Source organism: Heteronotia binoei, chromosome 4 (assembly GCF_032191835.1).
Source record: "Heteronotia binoei isolate CCM8104 ecotype False Entrance Well chromosome 4, APGP_CSIRO_Hbin_v1, whole genome shotgun sequence".
Taxonomy (NCBI): domain Eukaryota; kingdom Metazoa; phylum Chordata; class Lepidosauria; order Squamata; family Gekkonidae; genus Heteronotia; species Heteronotia binoei.
In genome coordinates this window covers 142,116,498-142,135,973 of record NC_083226.1, presented here as the reverse complement: position 1 = coordinate 142,135,973, position 19,476 = coordinate 142,116,498, and the positions used below count along the sequence as shown (strand labels likewise).

Genomic DNA, 19,476 nt, shown 5'->3' with positions numbered 1-19,476 from the left:
TTTTTGCCTACAACGCCCATCAGCCCCAGCCAGCATGGCCAATGGCTGGGGCTGATGGGAGTTGTAGGCAAAAAACATCTGGAGAGCTACTGTTGGCCACCCCTGGTTTAGTAGAACCATCTTCAAGGGGACAGAAAGTGTTTTTGCATATCTACTTATTTGATCCAACAAAATACTTATGAACTTTGAGCCTCTCATCTGCACAAATATTAGCTGTAATGGCAAGGGGGGCAGTAGAAATAGGAAACTTACATTGGCAGGAAATAGTTTTCATCTTTGTTTTGGGCTCAGAAAGCTTTGCATGAAGGGAAAAAAACCTTTGTGTGCTTAAAAGCATATTATCAATTCAGTCTAGAAGACCTGGTCCCTATTTCAAGAGTCATTTCTATCCTAATGCATAAAAAAACATAGGCCTTGACCCAAAGATGGATTGGGGAGGGGGAGTGTACATATACAGCAGGACTCTCTATGGTCCTCCCCAAATCCACAGCCTATACTATAAGGCCGTCCCCCTGCCAGATCCTTGCTACTGCAATAATGTGCCAAGTGGGGGAGCCCTACACTTCAAGAATTACAAGTTCTTACTGAAAGCAATCTGGCTCAGGATAATAGCCTGTATCATTTTTTATTGCGTAATTAATGTCTGTGTTAAAAGTTTTATAACAGTCATCAGTTTCCACTGGGCTGTTTTCTTTACATTCTACAACTGTGAATTCACTAGTGATGCATTGTGTTATATCCCATTTATGAATTTACTAGTGGTATGTTGTTATCTCTTGTTTATGAACAGAAGGCAGATATTCCAGCAGAACCCATAAGAGCTTCCTTTTTACACACAAAGTAGGAACTGAACAACCATAATGCACAGGGGGAAATTTGTAAATTTCTATAAAAAACAGAGATGGGTATTTGAGTAAAAATATATATATATATATATTAACTGGACAGCTTCATAGAGATCTAAACATAAGTTCTGATGCAGCAAAAGGAGCTGGCAGAGCAGATCTTTACACACTTTTGTCTTCCCCTGCTCCTGCCATTTGTCCCAAAATGCCTCAGGATGAGTGCTGTGTTGACTGGGGGAAATTGGATGAAATCATCTCCACTCGTGAGAGCCAGCAGAAGAGGGAGAAAGAGGCAATCATATCAAATTATCTTCGGTTCTTGTAATGTCCTTTCTTGTGGCACAGTTTGCTGGTCAGGTTCTTCTGATGAGTTTCAGGACAAATGGCAGGCTTCATGGGGAAGAGGAAGAGATCTGCTCTGCCAGCTCTCCAAATGGATCCAACCCATAATTACAACAAAACCACAAAATCATCATAGATTTGCTTCTCAGTCACTGCTAGAAGAGTCTGTACTATCAGAAGAGGAGTCTCTTCTTTTCTTCCTCTTTTTCTTCTCCTTTTTGTGATGTTTTCTTTTCTTGGATTTATTCTTTTTCTCCTTCTTTTCCTTCTTATGGTACTTCTGTTTCTTTGACTTGGTCTCTTCCTCTTCTGTGGCACTCGATGAATAAGATCTACAAACACAAGAATGTACATGAGTTACCAAAAGAACTAATAGTGAGAAAGTGGAAACCAACAGGTTTCATGTCAGAATGCAGTTTATGGCTAGACTCATTCATTCGAGTAAACACACCAGAGTCTTCGCTTAGGCCCCATTCATTTAACTACAATGCCAACAAACAGATTAAATTTTGACACTGAAGACTATGTGGATAATGTGACAGTGAGTCAGAGTAGTTGCATCTCCTGAGTCTCTCTCTCTTGAGAGTCAGTGTGGTATAGGGTTTAAGAGCAATGGACTCCTAATCTAGTGGTTCCTCACTCCTCCACATGAAGACAGCTTGGTGACCTCAGGTCAGTCACAGTTCTCTCAGAGCTCAATCAGTCTGAGCTACCTCACAGGGTGTTGTGGGGAGGGGAAGGGAAGGCGATTGTAAGCTGCTCTGAGACTCCTTCAGGTAGTGAAGAGCAGGTTATAAAAACCAACTCTTTATCATCTTCTCCTTGTAGCATAGACATTAGTTTCCTATTGCCCTCTGAGAACAATGCACATTGCTGGTTTTAAAGACATAAATTGCTTAGCAGGCAACTGTACATTCACTTTTTGGGAATGCTGAACATTCATGTTTTATCGATAGGCATTCTGAGTGTATGCTCCCTTGCTTTGGAGCTTCTTTCTGTCCTAGGTCTATCAAAGGACTGGGTGTTTTCCAGAGGAAATGGGATGTACAAAAAGCACTCGTACCATAACCAATAGAGTAACTCACAACTGTTCTCATGTATGCATTCACTTGCACAGGTTCCTCAAGGATTTAGTAGCAACAATGATTTTTTTTGTTTCAAAACAGATTACGTTTATATTCATTTAAACAAATACTTTTTTCATATTAATCTTTTGGTTGTATTTCTTTTTAATGCAAGATTCATAGTGATTTTTCCAGTGACTCTCATTGGCATCATTCTGTACAGAGATTAGAATAAGGACCTTCTAAGCACTGCATTTGGAACACGCAGCAGAAAACTTTTTAATACCTTTTCCTTCCTTTCTTCAGTTTTGATTTTTCTTTGCTTTTCTTCTTGGCCCTTTTCTTTTCTTCTTCCTCAGCAACACCTGTGGATTCAAAATGTAAGATTTTATAGAATATTGCTTACAGACGTCTCAAATCATGTAACTATAAATTTTACACATCTTACTGTGCAACAAAAAAAAGATCATGGTCCAGTTTTGCTCTACCCTAATATGCAGCAGGAAAGAGCAACTTCAAGCTGCAACAGTTAAAAAGCAGCAAATTAGATATTTAAGCTGCTGTACATAATGAAGGATGACCTTTCTTCCTCCCCTCATATGAGCAGGACATATGGTAAGAATTAACATGATATTTAAAATGTCAGGAGAGCCTGTGGCTCAATGCTAGAGCATCTGCTTTGCATGCAGAAGGTCCCAGGTTCAATCTCTGACATCTCCAGTTGAAAGGACCAGGTAATAATAGGTGATGTGAACAATCTCAGCCTGAGACACTGGGGAGCTGTTGCCAGTCTGAGTAGACAATACTGACCTTGATGGACCAAGGATCCAATTCAGTATAAGACAGCTTCATGTATTCATGTGTCCTCTGGGACAACTAAGATTGTAAGAAGAACCCTGCTGTAGACCAAACGTTCATTATGATCACCATCCTGCATCCCAACAGATGGCCCCAGGAAGCTCAAAATTGGAGCAAGAGAGCCATATTTATTTATTTAAAACATTTCTGTGCCACCTTTCCACCCAACTAGAATCCCCAAGACAATATACATCAAATGTTAAAACACTTCAACATTAAAAAAATGTTTAAAGTATATTTACAATACAACAATAAAACATATAAACACACACAACAGCAAAAAACAGGGAGGGGGCAGTAACTGCTAACTGAGGATAGGCCAAACAGAACAAAAAAAAAAAGAGGTTTCCCCCCACTGGTAGAAGACAGACTAATCTCCCTCAAATGAAGGGAGGATCAAAAGCAGGTCTCCCAAAGTTAGTCAAAGTGGACAGAAAGATTCATGTGGGAAAAGGCAGTCCTTAAGGGATGCTGACTCCAATCGCTCTACCCTGCTGAGGCCTCTGGCAATTGGTATTTAGCAGCCCACCATCTCAGATGATAGAGGTTCTATTTAGCCATCATATACAGACATACTCTCTGAATTCTAGTCCTCTGTAAAGACATCTTAACTAGTTGCAAGCAAATTAAATAGACTTTGCACAAAGTAGTACTTCCTTTTATCTGACCTGAATCTACTGACCATGGGAGAATCAACTCCAAGTCTCTGCATTTTGAAAGAGGAAGAAATCTCTTTATCTATGCAGTACATCATTTTTTAAAACTATACTTTCCACAAACACCATTATCTGACTTAAAAAATAAATAACATGAACTGCCTGCAAACATCCACCCAATTGCCTCCTCTGCAAGTTCTCATTTTGGGTTGACTCTGAATCAGACATGACCAGAGTCATCCAGAACAGTAAGAACAAGCACTCTGAATTATACCCAGAAACAGATGGGTAGCTGATCTCTCCTTCAGAAGGATTGTAACCCCTTTCAAGACAGGCTGACTCCACAGACACAAAGTAGATTCTTCATTGACTAACAGCACTTCAGTGTTGTCTAGACTGAGCTTCAGATTATTCACATATCCCATTCATGACTTTCACACGCTTAGCTGTTAAGGAGACACAGAACTGGGTGTCCTCCGCATATCGGTGACACCTTATTCCAAATCACCAGACAATCTCTCCCAGCAGTTTTACATAGATGTTAAACAGCATGGTGGACAGGAGGGAACCCTGAAGGTCCCTATAGCATAAATGCCCTGGCACCATCTTCTGGAGTCTGCTGGTCAAGTAAGAGCAGAACACCAAAGCAAGATGCCCCCACCCAACACAGCCAGCCTCTCCAGAAGGATACCATGGTATTGAAAGCCTCTGAGAGATCCAGGAGAATTAACATGGAAGCACTCCCCCATCACTCTCCTGGCAAAGGTCAGTCACTCAGTCACTAGTCCTATAGCGGTAATACAAATAAAATTTGTTTCACTGATATATCTCTGTGAGTAGCCATGCAAACAATGCTGGAGGAAAATAACCAGGGACTAAGTCTCAATGTTTTCAACACTGCCCAGCTTAAGTTGTAGTCAACGCTTTTTTGTCATTCCACTTCATGTGTAAGAAATTAATCAGTACTAGGAGACTACATAATAGGAGAGGAACAAGAAAGAAAGAAAAAAAGCAGGAGATAGTAAGATGTCCAAAACTTACTTTTCTTCTCTGGTACAGCCTGTAGCTTACTCAGCTCCTCCTCTTCACTGTCTTCACTGCTTGTACTGCTGACATCTAAAACGATATCTCTTTTTGGGTCTACACGGAGAAAGTTTCGGCATTCAAATGTAAGGTGGCCAGCTGAGTACAAATGAACACAAGAGCAGTAAGAACTAGTGTCCTCTTGAATGGTTAAAGCAAACTAACCCTCAAGAAATGGATACATAGCAATTTTTTAAAGTCTCTTCTGGCAAAATAAATGCAACTTACTTCTAAATAAGTGACTTAAGGCTCACAGTCTCAAATCAGTTTCAGTTTTCTGCTGCCAGAATACACTAGGACCATTATTAAAGGACCTAATTCTGGCACAGTGGAACTATATATCTAGACTCTCCTCCAAGGAGTTCAAGGTGGTATAAATGTCTCTGCTCCATTTTATCCTCAAAATGTGGTAGGTTAAAATGAGAAAGAATAACTGGCACAGACACCCAATAAGGTTCATGGCAAGCAAGGATCTGAACTATTGGTAGTATACCTATAACTGTATGACTTAGCATTTCTGAATTGGTTGTCAAGAAACTTGGCTGGCAATGCATCATTACAAGAGTTCTGATGGTAACAACCCTGTCACATGTTGGGCCAGTCACTCTCTTTCTCTCTCTCAGTTTAAGGTTACCCACCAAGCTTCCAAAGCAGAGTGAGGATTCAAACCAGATCCAAGTACAACAGTCAAACACTACACTGTTGTGACTCTCATATTAAAGAACCTGGAAATGACAAAAAATAGTCTCCTCTTCATTCATTGACTTCTTGATCACAAGGTACTTAGCAGTTTTTTTGCCCCAAAGGCCAATGGGAATTAGACCCAGAAACATACTGAAGAGGAATGCTCTGCAGCTCATTGTGATCATTTTTCTGAACACCTTTGCAGATAAAATCTCATGCATCTGTCCCAACTTGGACTCTACATTTGCAGCAACAGGAACAGATGGTCCCAGGTGCTAGTTTATACAGTTCTGTGGGAGATGTTTCAATTTGTGCAGTCTGAGGATGTGGACACAATTCTGGGTTCAAAGTTTCCACAGCCTCCCTGAGATCTGCTGGTAGTGTGAGGTAGAGCCAAGTGTCATCTGCATATTGGTGGCAATAATGGGTTTAAATTAAGGATGGGAAGGTACCGGCTCGATATTAGGAAAAACTTTTTACATATGAGTTGTTCAACAGTGGAATTGGCTACAGGGGGAGTTGATGAGCTTTCCCTCATTGGCAGTCTTTAAGCAGAAGCTGGACGAACACTTATCAGGGATGCTCTAGGCTAATCTTGCATTGAGCAGGGGGTTGCACTAGATCAGGGGTCCTCAACCTTTTTAAATAGGGGGCCAGTTCACTGTCCCTCAGACTGTTGGAGGGCCGGACTGCCGTTACTGTACAAAGCCGCGGGCCGTCAGTTCTCCGTCTTCTGCATCTCTCTCCCTTCCCCACACCACACACCCTGGCCTGGGAACTCACCTCACCTCGGTATCACCTCACACTCTGTCTCTGCCGCCTCAGCCCAGTGCCGGAAGTGTGCGTTGCTAACGCAAGTTTAGGTCGAACGTCACTTCCGGTCTGATTTTGCTATAACCTGGCGGGCCGCATAAACGTCCTCAGTGGGCCGCATCTGGCCCGCGGGCCGTAGGTTGAGGACCCCTGCACTAGATGGCTTGTATGGCCCCTTCCAATCTGTGATTCTGTGTACAGAAAACTAAAAGATACTGAAAGTTTCACAACAGTGGCTTATATAGTTCTGAGGGCTGTGATTTACTATTACTGTTTACTTTCAGCTTCGCTTTACTTTCCAGTTCAGTGTCAGGTATTCAAGGATTGCTGCAGCCAAGTAATGCCAAATCAAGCTAGTGATATTGAACCAGTGTAAAATCTCAGGCAATGCTTAAATATAACTTTAAATCTGGGCTGATACTTACGATAGCCACATTTCTTGCACCCGGCCCTAATGTTATCTTTATTTCCTCCTGAAAAACAAACAAAGAGATTTCATGTCAACTTTGGGAGAGATGGAAAATTATATAGAAACGTAAGTGACCATCCAAGCACATTTTCCCCAGTTTCCCACATATTTTAGTCAGGAGAAATCTTTCAGCCATAATTCCATGACCAAATAATACTGGACTCAATTCCTCCTTACTTCGAACCACACTTGACCTCAGAAACTAATTTTCAACTTACAAATAATAGAGATTGGGGAAAAATTGTTACATATATAGAAACATGACATTTTTCAATTTCCAGGTGAAGGTAGTAACAATGAAATAACATACAAGACTAGCAAAACTGACAGCTCTTGTTGATAGGTCCCAAGAACTGCCAAGCCAAACAAGTTTGGCAAGGAAGTTTACACATGAATTAACAAAAGCTAAAAGAACAGGTGCTATCCATTACTACCTGTGTGTCAGTAATTCCAAGTCCAACATTTTGTTAATAGGAATCATAATTTCCACTTAGCTTACACATTCCTGAACTGGTTGGGAACAGCCTTTCCCTATCAGTCACTGGAAATATGAAAAAACACAACAAAAAAACAACTACGCAAAAGTTCGTGGAACATGCGTTGCTTTCAAAATATTTGGAAGTTCTCAGAGCCTCAGTATTTTATATAGCGCCTATGTGGGAGATGTGGAATAGTACAGTACAGCCAGATCTATGCATGTATTGGTTATGATTTGACACTTCTGTTTTATCTAAACACCCTGCATAGTCTTTCAGACAATTCACAATACATTTTCATATTAAGGCAACGAAGTAGTTAATATATAAGGAAACCAAATTTTATCTGCTAATTGCAATTAACATTGCTCTAGTAGTGATAGAAGCTGGTGAACCCTCCAAAAGCAAACAAAAGGCATCCTGGCCACAGCTGCTATCTGAGAAGCCAGAAGCATCCCAAACTCCAAACACATTGTTTCAAGTAGTGTAATCCCATCTAGAACAGGCATTTCCTGAGTCAACAGGTCTATCAAAACTACCAATATCACCTATATGGGCCATTTGCCTGATCCAACATGGCTTCTCTTATGTTCTTATCTGGATTGAACTTCAATTTATTCACCATCTAACCCACTGTAACAGGCATTGGTTCAGGACCTTGACTTCTTCATCTGGATCCAGAAGAAAATGAAAAATCCAGTTGAGTGTGATCAGTATACTGACAACACACAATGCTACAACTGTGGACATTTATATGCACCCCCTTGCACACATCGCTCAGAGGTTTGGGCTGGGTTGCCATCAATATGGAGATGACACCCAGCTCTATCTGCTGATGGCTGGCCAGTCCGACTCCACCCCAGAAGATCTGTCCATGGCCTTGCAAGCTGTGGCAGGGTGGCTCAGGCTGAGTCGACTGAAATTGAATCCGATGAAGACGGAGGTCCTGTATCTAGGTCATAGCAGTCCAGGACCAAAGGTCTCTCTACTGACCTTCAATGAAACGCAACTTACATTGGCGCCTAAGGTTAAAAAGCTTGGGGGTGTTCCTGGATTACTCCCTAACTATGGATACCCAGGTAGCAGCCACTGCTAAATCAGCTTTCTATTATCTATGGCTGATAAGGCAGTTGGTCCCCTTCCTCAAATGCAATGACCTGGCAACAGTGATCCATGCCACAGTCGCCTCGAGACTGGATTACTGTAATGCCCTCATCCCAAACCCAGAAGCTTCAACTAGTGCAGAATGCTGCAGCCAGGCTGTTAATGGGGCTCCCCTTATGGGAGCACATTCAACCTGTGCTGAAAGCACTGCACTGGTTACCTATTACTTTATCAGATTCACTTTAAGGTGCTGGTTATCACCTTTAAAGCCCTATATGGCCAAGGACCTGCATACCTTAGAAACTGCCTTTCCCCGCATGTACCCCAGAGGGCACTTTGGTCAGGGTCTCAGAACCTGCTCTCGATTCCCAGCATCAAAGAGGACAGCTCAAGATGACCAGAGCCAGGGCCTACTCAGTTGCATCTCCTTACTGGTGGAACGAGCTTCCAGAAGAGGTTAGGGCCCTGTGAGAGCTCACACAGTTTCGCAGGGCCTGCAAAGCAACACTCTTCCACCCGGCATTTCTGAGCTGAAATCTATGACAAGAGATATTTGCCATCTGGCCCAAACAGACACCAACTGGCCCACCTCAAATATTCTATTGTGACTTGGGGATTTTTCTTTTAATAGGACAGCCAGTTTCGACTGAAATATCAATATATTCTGTTACTAGATCAAAATAGCACCTGAATCACTGTTTTATGATATGTTTTATATATTTGAGCTATGTTGTATTTTATTTTTATGCTTGGTTTATATTAATACTGGTTTTTATGACCTTGAATGTGAGCTGCCCTGAGCCTGTTTCGATGGGGAGGGCGGGATATAAGTCTAATAAATAAATAAATTTCTCCCAATGGTCTAATGTGCATGTTAAAAGAAGTGAGAAATCGAACTGAACCCTAAGCATGATACATTCCATGGAGAGGAACAAAAGTCTTCTAGTACAACCTTCTGGAAATTGATCTCTAGGAGAAACTGGAAGCACTAGCACAGAGCCTCTTAATTCTGAAAACAGTCCAAGGAGAATACCATAGATGAATATGATGGTATCACTGAGAGGTTTAAGAAAATTAGAAAGATCACACACACCCTTTTGTTCTAGCTCATTAAAGATCATCCACCAGCAAAAGAAAAGGGGTTTCTCTCTAATCCTGTTTATAAAACCTTGTGTAGGTCTCAAAGGCATTATTTCACTATTTGAGTACTCCACCCAATTAACAGTGTTTAAGAACTATGATTCTATCATCATTTGATAGTATACTATGATTAAAAATCATAATTACTTTATTAGCATGTCCTTCAATTAAGTGCCACCTGGGGTAGAAATGTGAAACCATTAGTGACTCCCTTTGGGTGTTCCCTCAATAAATGGTTCTTGAGAAATGATATCCAGAAATATCATTTCCAGCTGCCAGGGTCCAGGGCTTCCAGTGGGGATAAATGCTGCTAGCTCTGCTCACTTGCAAGCCCTCCAGCCAGCCACAGTCCTGGGCATACATGCTGTCCAGCACTGCTGGTGCCAGAACTGATATTCACAGAAATGATATTCTTCCTAATGTTTAGCTGCACTTCCGAACAGCTTCTCTGTTATTTCTCCCCCAGCTGTGCTCAGGAATTAGGCCTGGGTAGCTGCGTGATTTTATGAAGTGGTAAGTGGCAGGTGCAGGGAAGGTTCAGTTCCCATCATCAGCAGTGTTATTTGTTTTGTTTCTCTAAAAATCAGATCCTTTTACACACACCCTTGCCTTTATGCATGATTGGGGCAGATCCATGTTTAAACAAATGGGTCTGCTACCATCACATGAAGTCTAAACCAAAGTAACCAAGAAATAGAACACAGAAGCTTGAGCCAATTCTATGCTGTAGGTAAAGTAGACTGGGTATTCACAAGGCTTGGTGGTTACCTGGGCTAATCATACTCTTTCAGGCTAACTTACCACAAAAGAGTAATTATAATACCTGCTATGATCTTTGAAGAAAAGAAAACACACAGATAGCTTATTTATGCAGGGCTGGCCTTAGTATACTTCAAGATAGGCCAGCTGCCAGGGTCCAGGGCTTCCAGTGGGGATAAATGCTGCTAGCTCTCCTCACTTGCAAGCCCAAGAGCCAACCACAGTCCTGGGCATACATGTTGTCTAGCACTGCTGGTGCCAGAACATCCGTGCATTGTGTGTTGCTGGGAACACAGGTAGTGGGAGGGCTTGCAAGGAACAATGCAGGGCCAGGCAACGGGAGAGAGGCAGGTAGGTGTTCAGAAGGAAGCATACAAGTAGGGGTGTGGACACTCTCTGTCCAGGGCTCCCCAAAACTGGGAACTGACCTTAGACTTATGTATCACTCAGTCCTACTCTCTATGTTAAGTAAAAGCATATTCTAACTTGCATCTTTCTTCATGCACTCATTTAGAACAATTCCAGCTGGGAAATGAAAACTACTGGGCACTAACACTGAATGCCTTTTAGGCCATCCAAACAATCACTACCCCTAGAATAACCCCTTCTGCTTTCAGACTCACACGATAATGCAGAATATATAATACAGAACACACAAACACTCAATTGTCCATTTTCTAGAACAGGACCCGCAAAGGGAAAAAAGCTCTGTATGACAAGCTAATTTGCAACAAGGATTTTAAAAAATCCATAGTTTTCCTGCTACCCTTAACATGCCAATATTCTATACCGTTTTTCTTAATTCACTCATATGCTTTTTTCATATCTCCTAACATCAGGCTAGATCCTTAATCAACGTGTGTCACAGAGCAAAAAGTTACTATAACGTTTATTTCCCGGTCATTGTTTTTTCTTCTAAAGAGGACATTGAAAATACATCATTAAAACCCTGGGTGCCAAATGCTAGTACATTAAGCTAAACTGATGGGGATTTTGGACATTCGGCATTTGTCAGATGTTTCCAACACTCACAACCCGAGATTTCAGTCCAGTCCTTCGAGTCACGTTACTCTCCATCTTCCTTTTTGCGTGCGTCTCACTCAGACTCTGGATGAGGGAAAGGCGGTGCACAGAAATAGAGTCCTTCCCCCACGGTCTCTCTCTCTAGAGCTTAAAGCTGTCCTTGCCAACCCTCCTCCCACTTTGCCTTCGGCAGCTCACCTGGCAGCGCCATAAAGCCCCCAAACCCCAACAAGCTTCTCACTGACTCCCGCCGGATCCAGCTCTCCGTTGGGCACCTCCACGGCGGCGAAACTTTTCCCGCCGGAAGACTTTGAGTGGAGCACCAAGAGGAGTATACCATAAAAAGAGATAGGGGAGGCCGCGGGGCAAGCGAGGGTATTGAAAACAGTTCAGTCCTCCTTCGACACGTCAGGGGGACGGACATTCAAGTCTCTTGACCAAGAGACGGCGAAGGCTTTTCAGGGCCGCGTTGCATTAATTCCGTTAACAAGTACCACCCCTAGCCAGACAAATGAAGTTGCCCATCCCCGCAACTCGTCCTTGCAAAGAGAAGCGGGCTCCCTGATTGGCTGCTAGTTCTGCAAGTCAACAGGAACGCCGGGCAGTTTGTTTTCCGAAATGGCATGGGAAACTCGGGGAGAGTTTGCTGCCTGAGCCCATGGATGCTTGTAGTGACTGAGAGGTGAATCCTAAGCTTCTTTATCCAGTTTATTTTGTACCACTCTAAGGAGCTCTGAGTGGCATGCCTGCGCCTTTTTTCCTCTCTGTGTCTTCTCAACTCTACGTGTATTCACACAACACTAAATAATGCGTTTTGCAAGTGGGTTTTTGCGATTCTTAGACTGCCCCCAAGGCATGCATTGAGCCGGGAATCTGAAGCCAGGCTTCCCAGATTCTATCCGAACACTAATCATTAAACCACAAATTAATACTTTAGAATTACTAACAAAATATGTTATTAGTTATTAAAAACTGAATTGGCCGCGTTACTGATTTAGCTTCAGATTTCAGTAGCATGAAGATGTCTATATTTTAAAAGATCTAATTCAAAAAAATCGTGGACAGTTTTTTGTTTCTTAAAAAAAGAAAAGAATTTCCAAACAGTCTTCTGTGTGGTTTATTTAAAGAGTTTGGGTCATATACATGCTGTACCAATGTTCCCTCTAAGCTACAGAGTCTTGTGAGCAAAAATTCTACTTTGTGAGCTACTCCTATTAAAAACTGTGAGCTCCTGTATAAATGAGTGTTCTCTGAGATCATCCTTCCTGAGCTAAGACAAAAATGTGTGAGCTGGAGGCTAAAAATCTGTGAGCTAGCTCGCCCTAACTCAGCTTAGAGGGAACACTGGCTGTACTGTGGGAAGGAGCTCAAAGGAGAGTTGTCCCCACTGCCTCCGACAAGGGAGAATGGTTTTTGGGGGGTTTTGCGCGTCCTCTCCGAAACAATCCTACCAGTTTCCAGCCTATGTACAGCTGCTTAAGAGAAATTCTGTTGACTTCTACAGGACTTGCTTACAGATGAAGACGCATGATGTAGCGTCGCGTTCTTATACTCCGCCGGAGCCTCCCCCCCGCCCTTTCAGTTTTCTTCCACTCCTCTGCCCGCCTGACGGATAAAAACATGCAAGGCAGCGGTTCTGGATCGGAAGTCTTTGCAGGGAACACAGCGGGCTGGACCAATAGCGAGGGGTGCCTTATTAAGGTGATGGTGGTGCTAAGCCTTGTAGCGCAGGCCAGCCTCATTAAGTAACTGTTTTTAAGCACGTTTTATTTTTAGTGGTGCTGGGTGGAGAGGTCTTTCACTCGCTTCTTGAGAGGGGAGAACTTCCCCTGTTCACGAAAAATGGAAGCTCCGAACATGGCGGCAAGTTCCTCCTGGTAATTGGGGTTTCTTACCATGGAGATGAGAGAAAATATGTTTCCTGAGTAATTGCGGCATAACCCTGCAGTGAACGGCCTGGATCCAAGTTCACATCATGAGCAACATTTACATCCAGGAGCCGCCGACTAACGGCAAGGTGAGGCGTGCGTTTTGCCCGGAGTTTAACTTATCCACAACTTCGAAGGTAGATCTGCGGCTGGTGGCTGACTGGCAGGGCTACTTGGCTGCACCTTATTTTGAGGAAATACCTTGTGTTTGGCTGCCAACCTCCACGTGGGACCGGGAGGTATCCCGGAGTTCTAACTGGTCTCCAAACTTACAGAGATCAGTTCCCCGGGAAGAAACGACAGCTTCAGATAACAGACTCTGTGGCATCGCACCCAGCTGAACGCCTTCCTCTCCCCTAATCCTGCCCTAGCCAGGTACCATCCCCAAATCTCCAGTAATTTCCAAAGCTCGAGTTGGCAACCCTAACGCAGTGCAGTGTTACTTCAGCCAGAGTCGACTGATTTTGATGGGCTTAGATAGGAGAAACCCTGCATAGGATTGCACTGTCAATTTTAAACAATTAAGGCTCGTACTCGTACTGCAGGGAACTATCCCTGTACTGACTAACAACACCAACTGTGTTCAAAAGTTCCAGTGAATGCATTTACAATCTGTGTAACTGTATACACCTGATTTTCTCTATATGTGTTAAGTAATCTGCATTATGTTCAGCACACAGCTGAATGTGTGACTGAAATCACACATTTATCTAGGTATTAGTTTGATATGTAAAGTGGACACATGGTGACTCTTTTTTACCAAAAGATGTTTGCGTGTTCACTGTAACATGAACAGGGCCACCATTTATTTTAAAGCAAACAAAATGAAATCCCATTGCCTTTTTCACAGATTGATTCATCATTACCTTTTTTGTGCACATGAGCAGGCCAGACCTAGCTCAGCCATGCACTAAGAACTGTAATGTGTTTTTTTTGGGGGGGGGGGGGGTTGTTGGTGTCTTATGTAGTGTAAAGTGCCCTGAATGCTGACTTTCCCCCATGTAATGGTTTTAAATTGTAACTATGTTTATTAGTTTTAACTTGTAAATATGAAAGTTGTTAGCCGCCCTGAGTCCGTTCACAGAGAGGACGGGATAGAAGTTTGACGTAAATAAATAAAATAAATAAATGTTCCATACTAAATAAGATTCTATTTTTCTGAAAAGCAGGGAACTCCTGGGGCTGTAGTCTATGCTTGAGTGCTTTTGTATATAGTGTGCACAAGAAGCCGCCCTGAGCCCGTCAGGGGAGGGTGGGATATAAGTCTAATAAATAACTAAGAAACTAATTCTCTTCCTATTTTACTGTTGGTGTTCTGATAATCCCAGTTTGCCTGGATCATCCATAGAAATGGAAGAGAGGAAGGATCGTCTAATTCAACCATTACACAAAATGCATCTCTGAAAATTTGGAAATGACTGTGACTGATGCTACAAGCATCAAATTGGAGCAATGGAGTCTCATTTTGCCTGAAGTGAATTGTCAAATCTTGTTCCAGGCAAACTTGGGCTCAGTCAGTCTCTCCCCCTACCCATCAGTAGAAGTGGAAAAGCAGAGTGAGTTTAAAAGTCATTTCTGCTGACTGTTTAAAATAGTCTTAAAATAATAGTATCTGTATGGGATGAACTGTAAGGGGTGGAGAAAGGATTAGGGTAAAGCGCATCCCCTCTTTTCTGGATGAGGGTGTACTGAGTAGGGAAAGAATTTAAGGATAGTTGGGGAGAGCAGGAAAAGGACTTGAACTTTCATCCCTTACCTGTTTCAGTAACTTCATATAATGTTATCTGGATTATAATAAATATTGAACAGCACTTTTCTAATTCTTTTGTCCAGTGACATAGGCTTCACAATTTGATGATACCCATACAACACATAAAAAACTGAATTTTACACAGATACCCTGATTGCCATAAGACTCTGAGGACTCTTTAGCCCAATAATCAAAATTTCACAAGTGAAGTCAGCCTTCTAATATCAACCTGTTTGTTCTCTGTGACAGAGCCATAATCTAATTTCAGGTTATAGAAGTTCAGACCAGCCTTGATTTATGGAAGTGGCAGTCAAGAATGTAAATTTTAACATTTGACAAGCCATTCATGCTTAGAAATTCCTCCTTTACACAGTTCAACAATATTCCTGATCAAGGTGAGGGGCTGTGGTTCACTGGTAGGACATCTGCTTGGCATGTAGAAGAATGCAGGTTCAACCTCCAGCATCTCCACTTAAAAAGATTAACTGTCTTCTCTTGGCTTTATTATAATCTGTACCCTTGTGGAAATTGGGAAGCTGTGATCAAACGTGTGATCAAACTCCTGGCAAGCTATTGACAAATACTGTCAGTGGTGAGCAGAAAGGTTAAAACGGATAAAATGAAGTACTTCTTCACCCAAAGGGTGATTAACATGTGGAATTCACTGCCACAGGAGGTGGTGGCGGCCACAAGTATAGCCACCTTCAAGAGGGGTTTAGATAAAAATATGGAGCACAGGTCCATCAGTGGCTATTAGCCACAGTGTATGTGTGTATATAAAATTTTTTGCCACTGTGTGACACAGAGTGTTGGACTTGAAGGGCCGTTGGCCTGATCCAACATGGCTTCTCTTATGTTCTTATGTGGTTTATAGACTCACTGCCAAAAATATCTCAACTATTCTTTAAGTGGTTGTAATTGGTTTGGGTTGCAATTAATGTTTATATCTGTAATTAACTTTAATACATATCAAGAATCCCTATCATTCTACTATGCAGGGCTTTTTTGAGCAGAAATGCACAGGAATGCAGTTCTGGCTGGCTTGGTGTCAAGGGGTGTGGTCTAATATGCAAATGAGTTCCTGCTGGGGTTTTTTCCCTTTTTCTTTAAAAGAAAGCCCTACTCTGTATGGATAATCATTTGGTTTGTTGTTGTTGACTATTTAATTTCCATTGTTTGTATTTACTGAAAAATCTATAAAACCAAAATTAAAACAAAATAAAAGGACCAGGCAGTAGGTGCTGTGAAAGACCTCAGCCTGAGATTTTGGAGAGCCGCTGCCAGTCTGGGTTGAAAATATGGAGTCTGATGGTCCGATTCAGTATAAGGCAGCTTTATGCGTTCATGAATTTCCAGTAGTGTCCAAGATTATAGTTATACCTATAGTTATAGTTATAAATGGCAAGTATAAATTTTATATACTAGAATCTGTATTTGTAAAACAAACTTATTCTTCTGTAGGTTTTGTTGAAAACAACAGCTGGAGATATTGATATTGAGCTATGGTCAAAAGAAGCCCCCAAATCATGCCGGAACTTTATTCAACTTTGTATGGAAGGTAATAGGGATATTACCTGGTTATTTGCTTGTATTTTATTTTGCTTGTTTAACAAAAACAGATATGAAGAGGAATGACTGGTCCTTATGTGGTCTTGGTTTTACAGCAGCATTATATATTTATAATTTTATATTTTTTAGCGTTATATTGTTTTAATATGTATTCCTTGGTTGTTGTTAGCCAACCTGAGTCCATTCGCGGAGAAGATTGGATATAAGTTTAAAGTAAATAAATAAGTACGGTTTGGAAGCCCAGACTCAAGCCATAGTCTGAACATACCAAGGAAAACCATTGTTTTGACTAAGGTTATGCTGCTTTGATGACTAGGGAAAGAGCAACTTCTTCAGGTTTTTTTTCTGTAGACAAGTCAAAGTGGCATTTTTGTAAAGAAATAATTATTTAATAAAAATCCAGAATTTTCCTGATAAAACTGTGAAGTCTACTAAAGTATCCTAATGCAAATCTTCCTTTCAGATTACTATGACAACACAATATTTCACAGGGTAGTGCCAGAATTTATTGTGCAAGGAGGTGATCCAACTGGCACTGGGACAGGAGGAGAGTCCATCTATGGGTCTCCTTTCAAGGTAGAGTTCTGTTTTACTTATTTTTTCTTTTATTTAACTTTATTCTCTTGGTATAGATCTATAAATAAAAGTATGATCCAGCTTCAGTCGGTCACATTTAATTTTCCCAGATTTCTGGAGGAGAGGTTTAAAAATTGTTAACTGGAATTGGTGGAACATAAGGGCTGGATCTTGTTCAGATTTTTCAAGATTTTGGCTGCTAACCTATTAGAACTCTATTTATAAAATTATATCCTAGAGTCTTGTAAAAATTAGTCTATTAGTAGTCAGGAAGGATTCTTAAGACTTGGACTGAATTGACCTGCTTGTTGAGCAGCTTGCAAGGAGAATAGTCCCAGGCCTTTCAAGTTTTCCTGTGAGTGAGTGCTAGTGATCTTGAGAATGTTGTTAATTAATGAGCTTTTTTCATTAACAGAAGCTTGCAATTGTGTTGTGTCTTGGAAACAGACAATTGCTACCGCTTGCTAAGTGGGAGAGAGGAAAATAAGCTCTCAAGTACACTACTTCATTTTGCAGCTCTTAACATTGGGATACCTTTGTGTTGTGGGCATTGTTTCTGATATTTCAAAGACATATTATTTTATTTATAATGATATAAGTACAAAGTGTTATAATTAAAGCAGGAGGTGGTGGTGTTATTTAGAAGTTAGCCGTAAATACTGATTTTTACTACAATATTCCCAAGTTCATAATGTGCAGGCAATCCATTGAATGAACATGAGCCAATTAAATTTGTTCACTAACTGTTGTTCCTTTATAATTTGCAGGATGAATTCCATTCACGATTGCGCTTTAATCGACGAGGACTGGTTGCCATGGCAAATGCTGGGCCGCATGATAATGGCAGCCAGTTCTTCTTCACTTTGGGTCGTGCAGATGAACTTAACAACAAACATACCATCTTTGGAAAGGTTGGCGAGGCTTCCTTCCCAAACCTCATTATTTGTCAATCTAAGTTCATAGTGGGTTTTTGTTCTTGCTCGATAACCTTTGCTAAGAAATCCAACAAGAGCTTGTCAGACTTTTTGGATGTGAAATTGAAATCACTAAGCAATCATTCTTTTTTTAAAAAGGGAGACTATATTACTTCAGCAGAGATGGTAAGAAAAGCATGAAAGGCAGAGAAAGGAAGAAAGGGCAGCTTGGTTGTAAATTGAATTGAAAGAGAACAACACCCCTTCCCCAACAGTATAGCCTCTTTCCCAAAGACAGAACCATTAGGTTATCAGCCCCTTTCAGAACACTTACCTAAACCAGGCCAGATGGTGCCATAAGCAGAGAGAAGTTTGCTGAAGAGCAAATCAATTCTAGTGACTCAAATCGAGCTTCACATTGGGATGGATCTTAATCCTGCCTCTCCTATGAGCAAAGTTTGAAGCCTTCTTCCAGCCTAAGGAGTCTTCCTCCAACTCAAGTGGCTCTTATGTCAGAGGAAGGCTCCATGGACTGAGTAAAGTTGGATCCTCACCACTGAGAAGAACCTTTCCCTGTCATTTCAACTTTCAGCTGATTCTTTATATCCTTTCTTTGCCAAGCAATGTCAGGGTCAGTGTTCTTTCTATGCCATCCCAGTAGGGTTGATTTGACATGGCATCTAACACAGGAACCTTTGTATTTCCACAGATTATGCCTCTTTTCAAATCACAGTTTTCAGTCACACATATAATAAACTAGTTTTCCTAGTATGGGATATATATTCAGTACCTTTTTTGACTGTGGCTGTAGAAAAAGCTGTCCTGATTGATATAAAATAAAGTTTTTGTGCTGTTATCTACTGTTTTTTTAGATTGCTTAGAATGTACTTAGAATTGATGGCTTCGGAATAGGTTTTAAAACGCCTTTCTAATTTGACAGATTACTGGAGATACGATATATAATATGTTACGGCTTGCAGAGGTTGAAATTGGCCCAGAAGAAAGACCAATCAATCCACATAAAATAAGAAGTACAGAGGTAGGTATAAATTGATTTGAATCGGATTAATGTCTGCATTTTCCCCTTTGCTTCTGAATCTTAAAGGATATACATGAATTGTTTTTGTTTCAAAGTAGTGATGGGAATGAGTTATTTACAAATCCTTATGTTCTGAATCTATAACTATGCATCTGTATCGGCCCACTGCATAACTACTTAATGAAACTGTTGAACACTAAGCCCTCTGGAGTCAGCTGTGTCAGTTAAACCAACCCTTGGTGCCTGGAACATCTTTACAGTATCGTCCTGTGCAGCATTACTCCAGTCTAAATCCATCACCATTACTGAGATTAGACTAGATCTACATAAAATAAAAAGTACAGAGGCAGGTACAGACTCTGTGTAAGATTGCACTGTCAGCAT

At 41.3% G+C, this 19,476-nt stretch overlaps 2 protein-coding genes across 2 annotated transcripts in view; one reads left to right on the top strand and one right to left on the bottom strand.

The window, feature by feature from the left end:
• Window positions 1-609: 609 nt before the first annotated feature.
• On the bottom strand, window positions 610-11,801 carry SREK1IP1 (SREK1 interacting protein 1). Its single transcript, XM_060235918.1, has 5 exons — window positions 11,515-11,801; window positions 6,771-6,818; window positions 4,807-4,947; window positions 2,538-2,616; window positions 610-1,519 (listed from the first exon to the last, which is right to left on the bottom strand). Exons 1-5 carry the CDS (start codon window positions 11,738-11,740, stop codon window positions 1,333-1,335), a joined length of 681 nt encoding a protein of 226 aa, XP_060091901.1. The 5' UTR covers window positions 11,741-11,801; the 3' UTR covers window positions 610-1,332.
• Window positions 11,802-12,919: 1,118 nt separating this feature from the next.
• CWC27 (CWC27 spliceosome associated cyclophilin) overlaps window positions 12,920-19,476 on the top strand; it is a 158,197-nt gene continuing 151,640 nt past the window's right edge. The window contains exons 1-5 of the mRNA XM_060235917.1: window positions 12,920-13,333; window positions 16,456-16,552; window positions 17,027-17,139; window positions 17,907-18,050; window positions 18,994-19,092. Of these exons, the coding sequence (XP_060091900.1) occupies window positions 13,292-13,333; window positions 16,456-16,552; window positions 17,027-17,139; window positions 17,907-18,050; window positions 18,994-19,092 (495 nt within the window). The 5' untranslated portion in view covers window positions 12,920-13,291. The remainder of the gene's footprint in view (window positions 13,334-16,455; window positions 16,553-17,026; window positions 17,140-17,906; window positions 18,051-18,993; window positions 19,093-19,476) is intronic.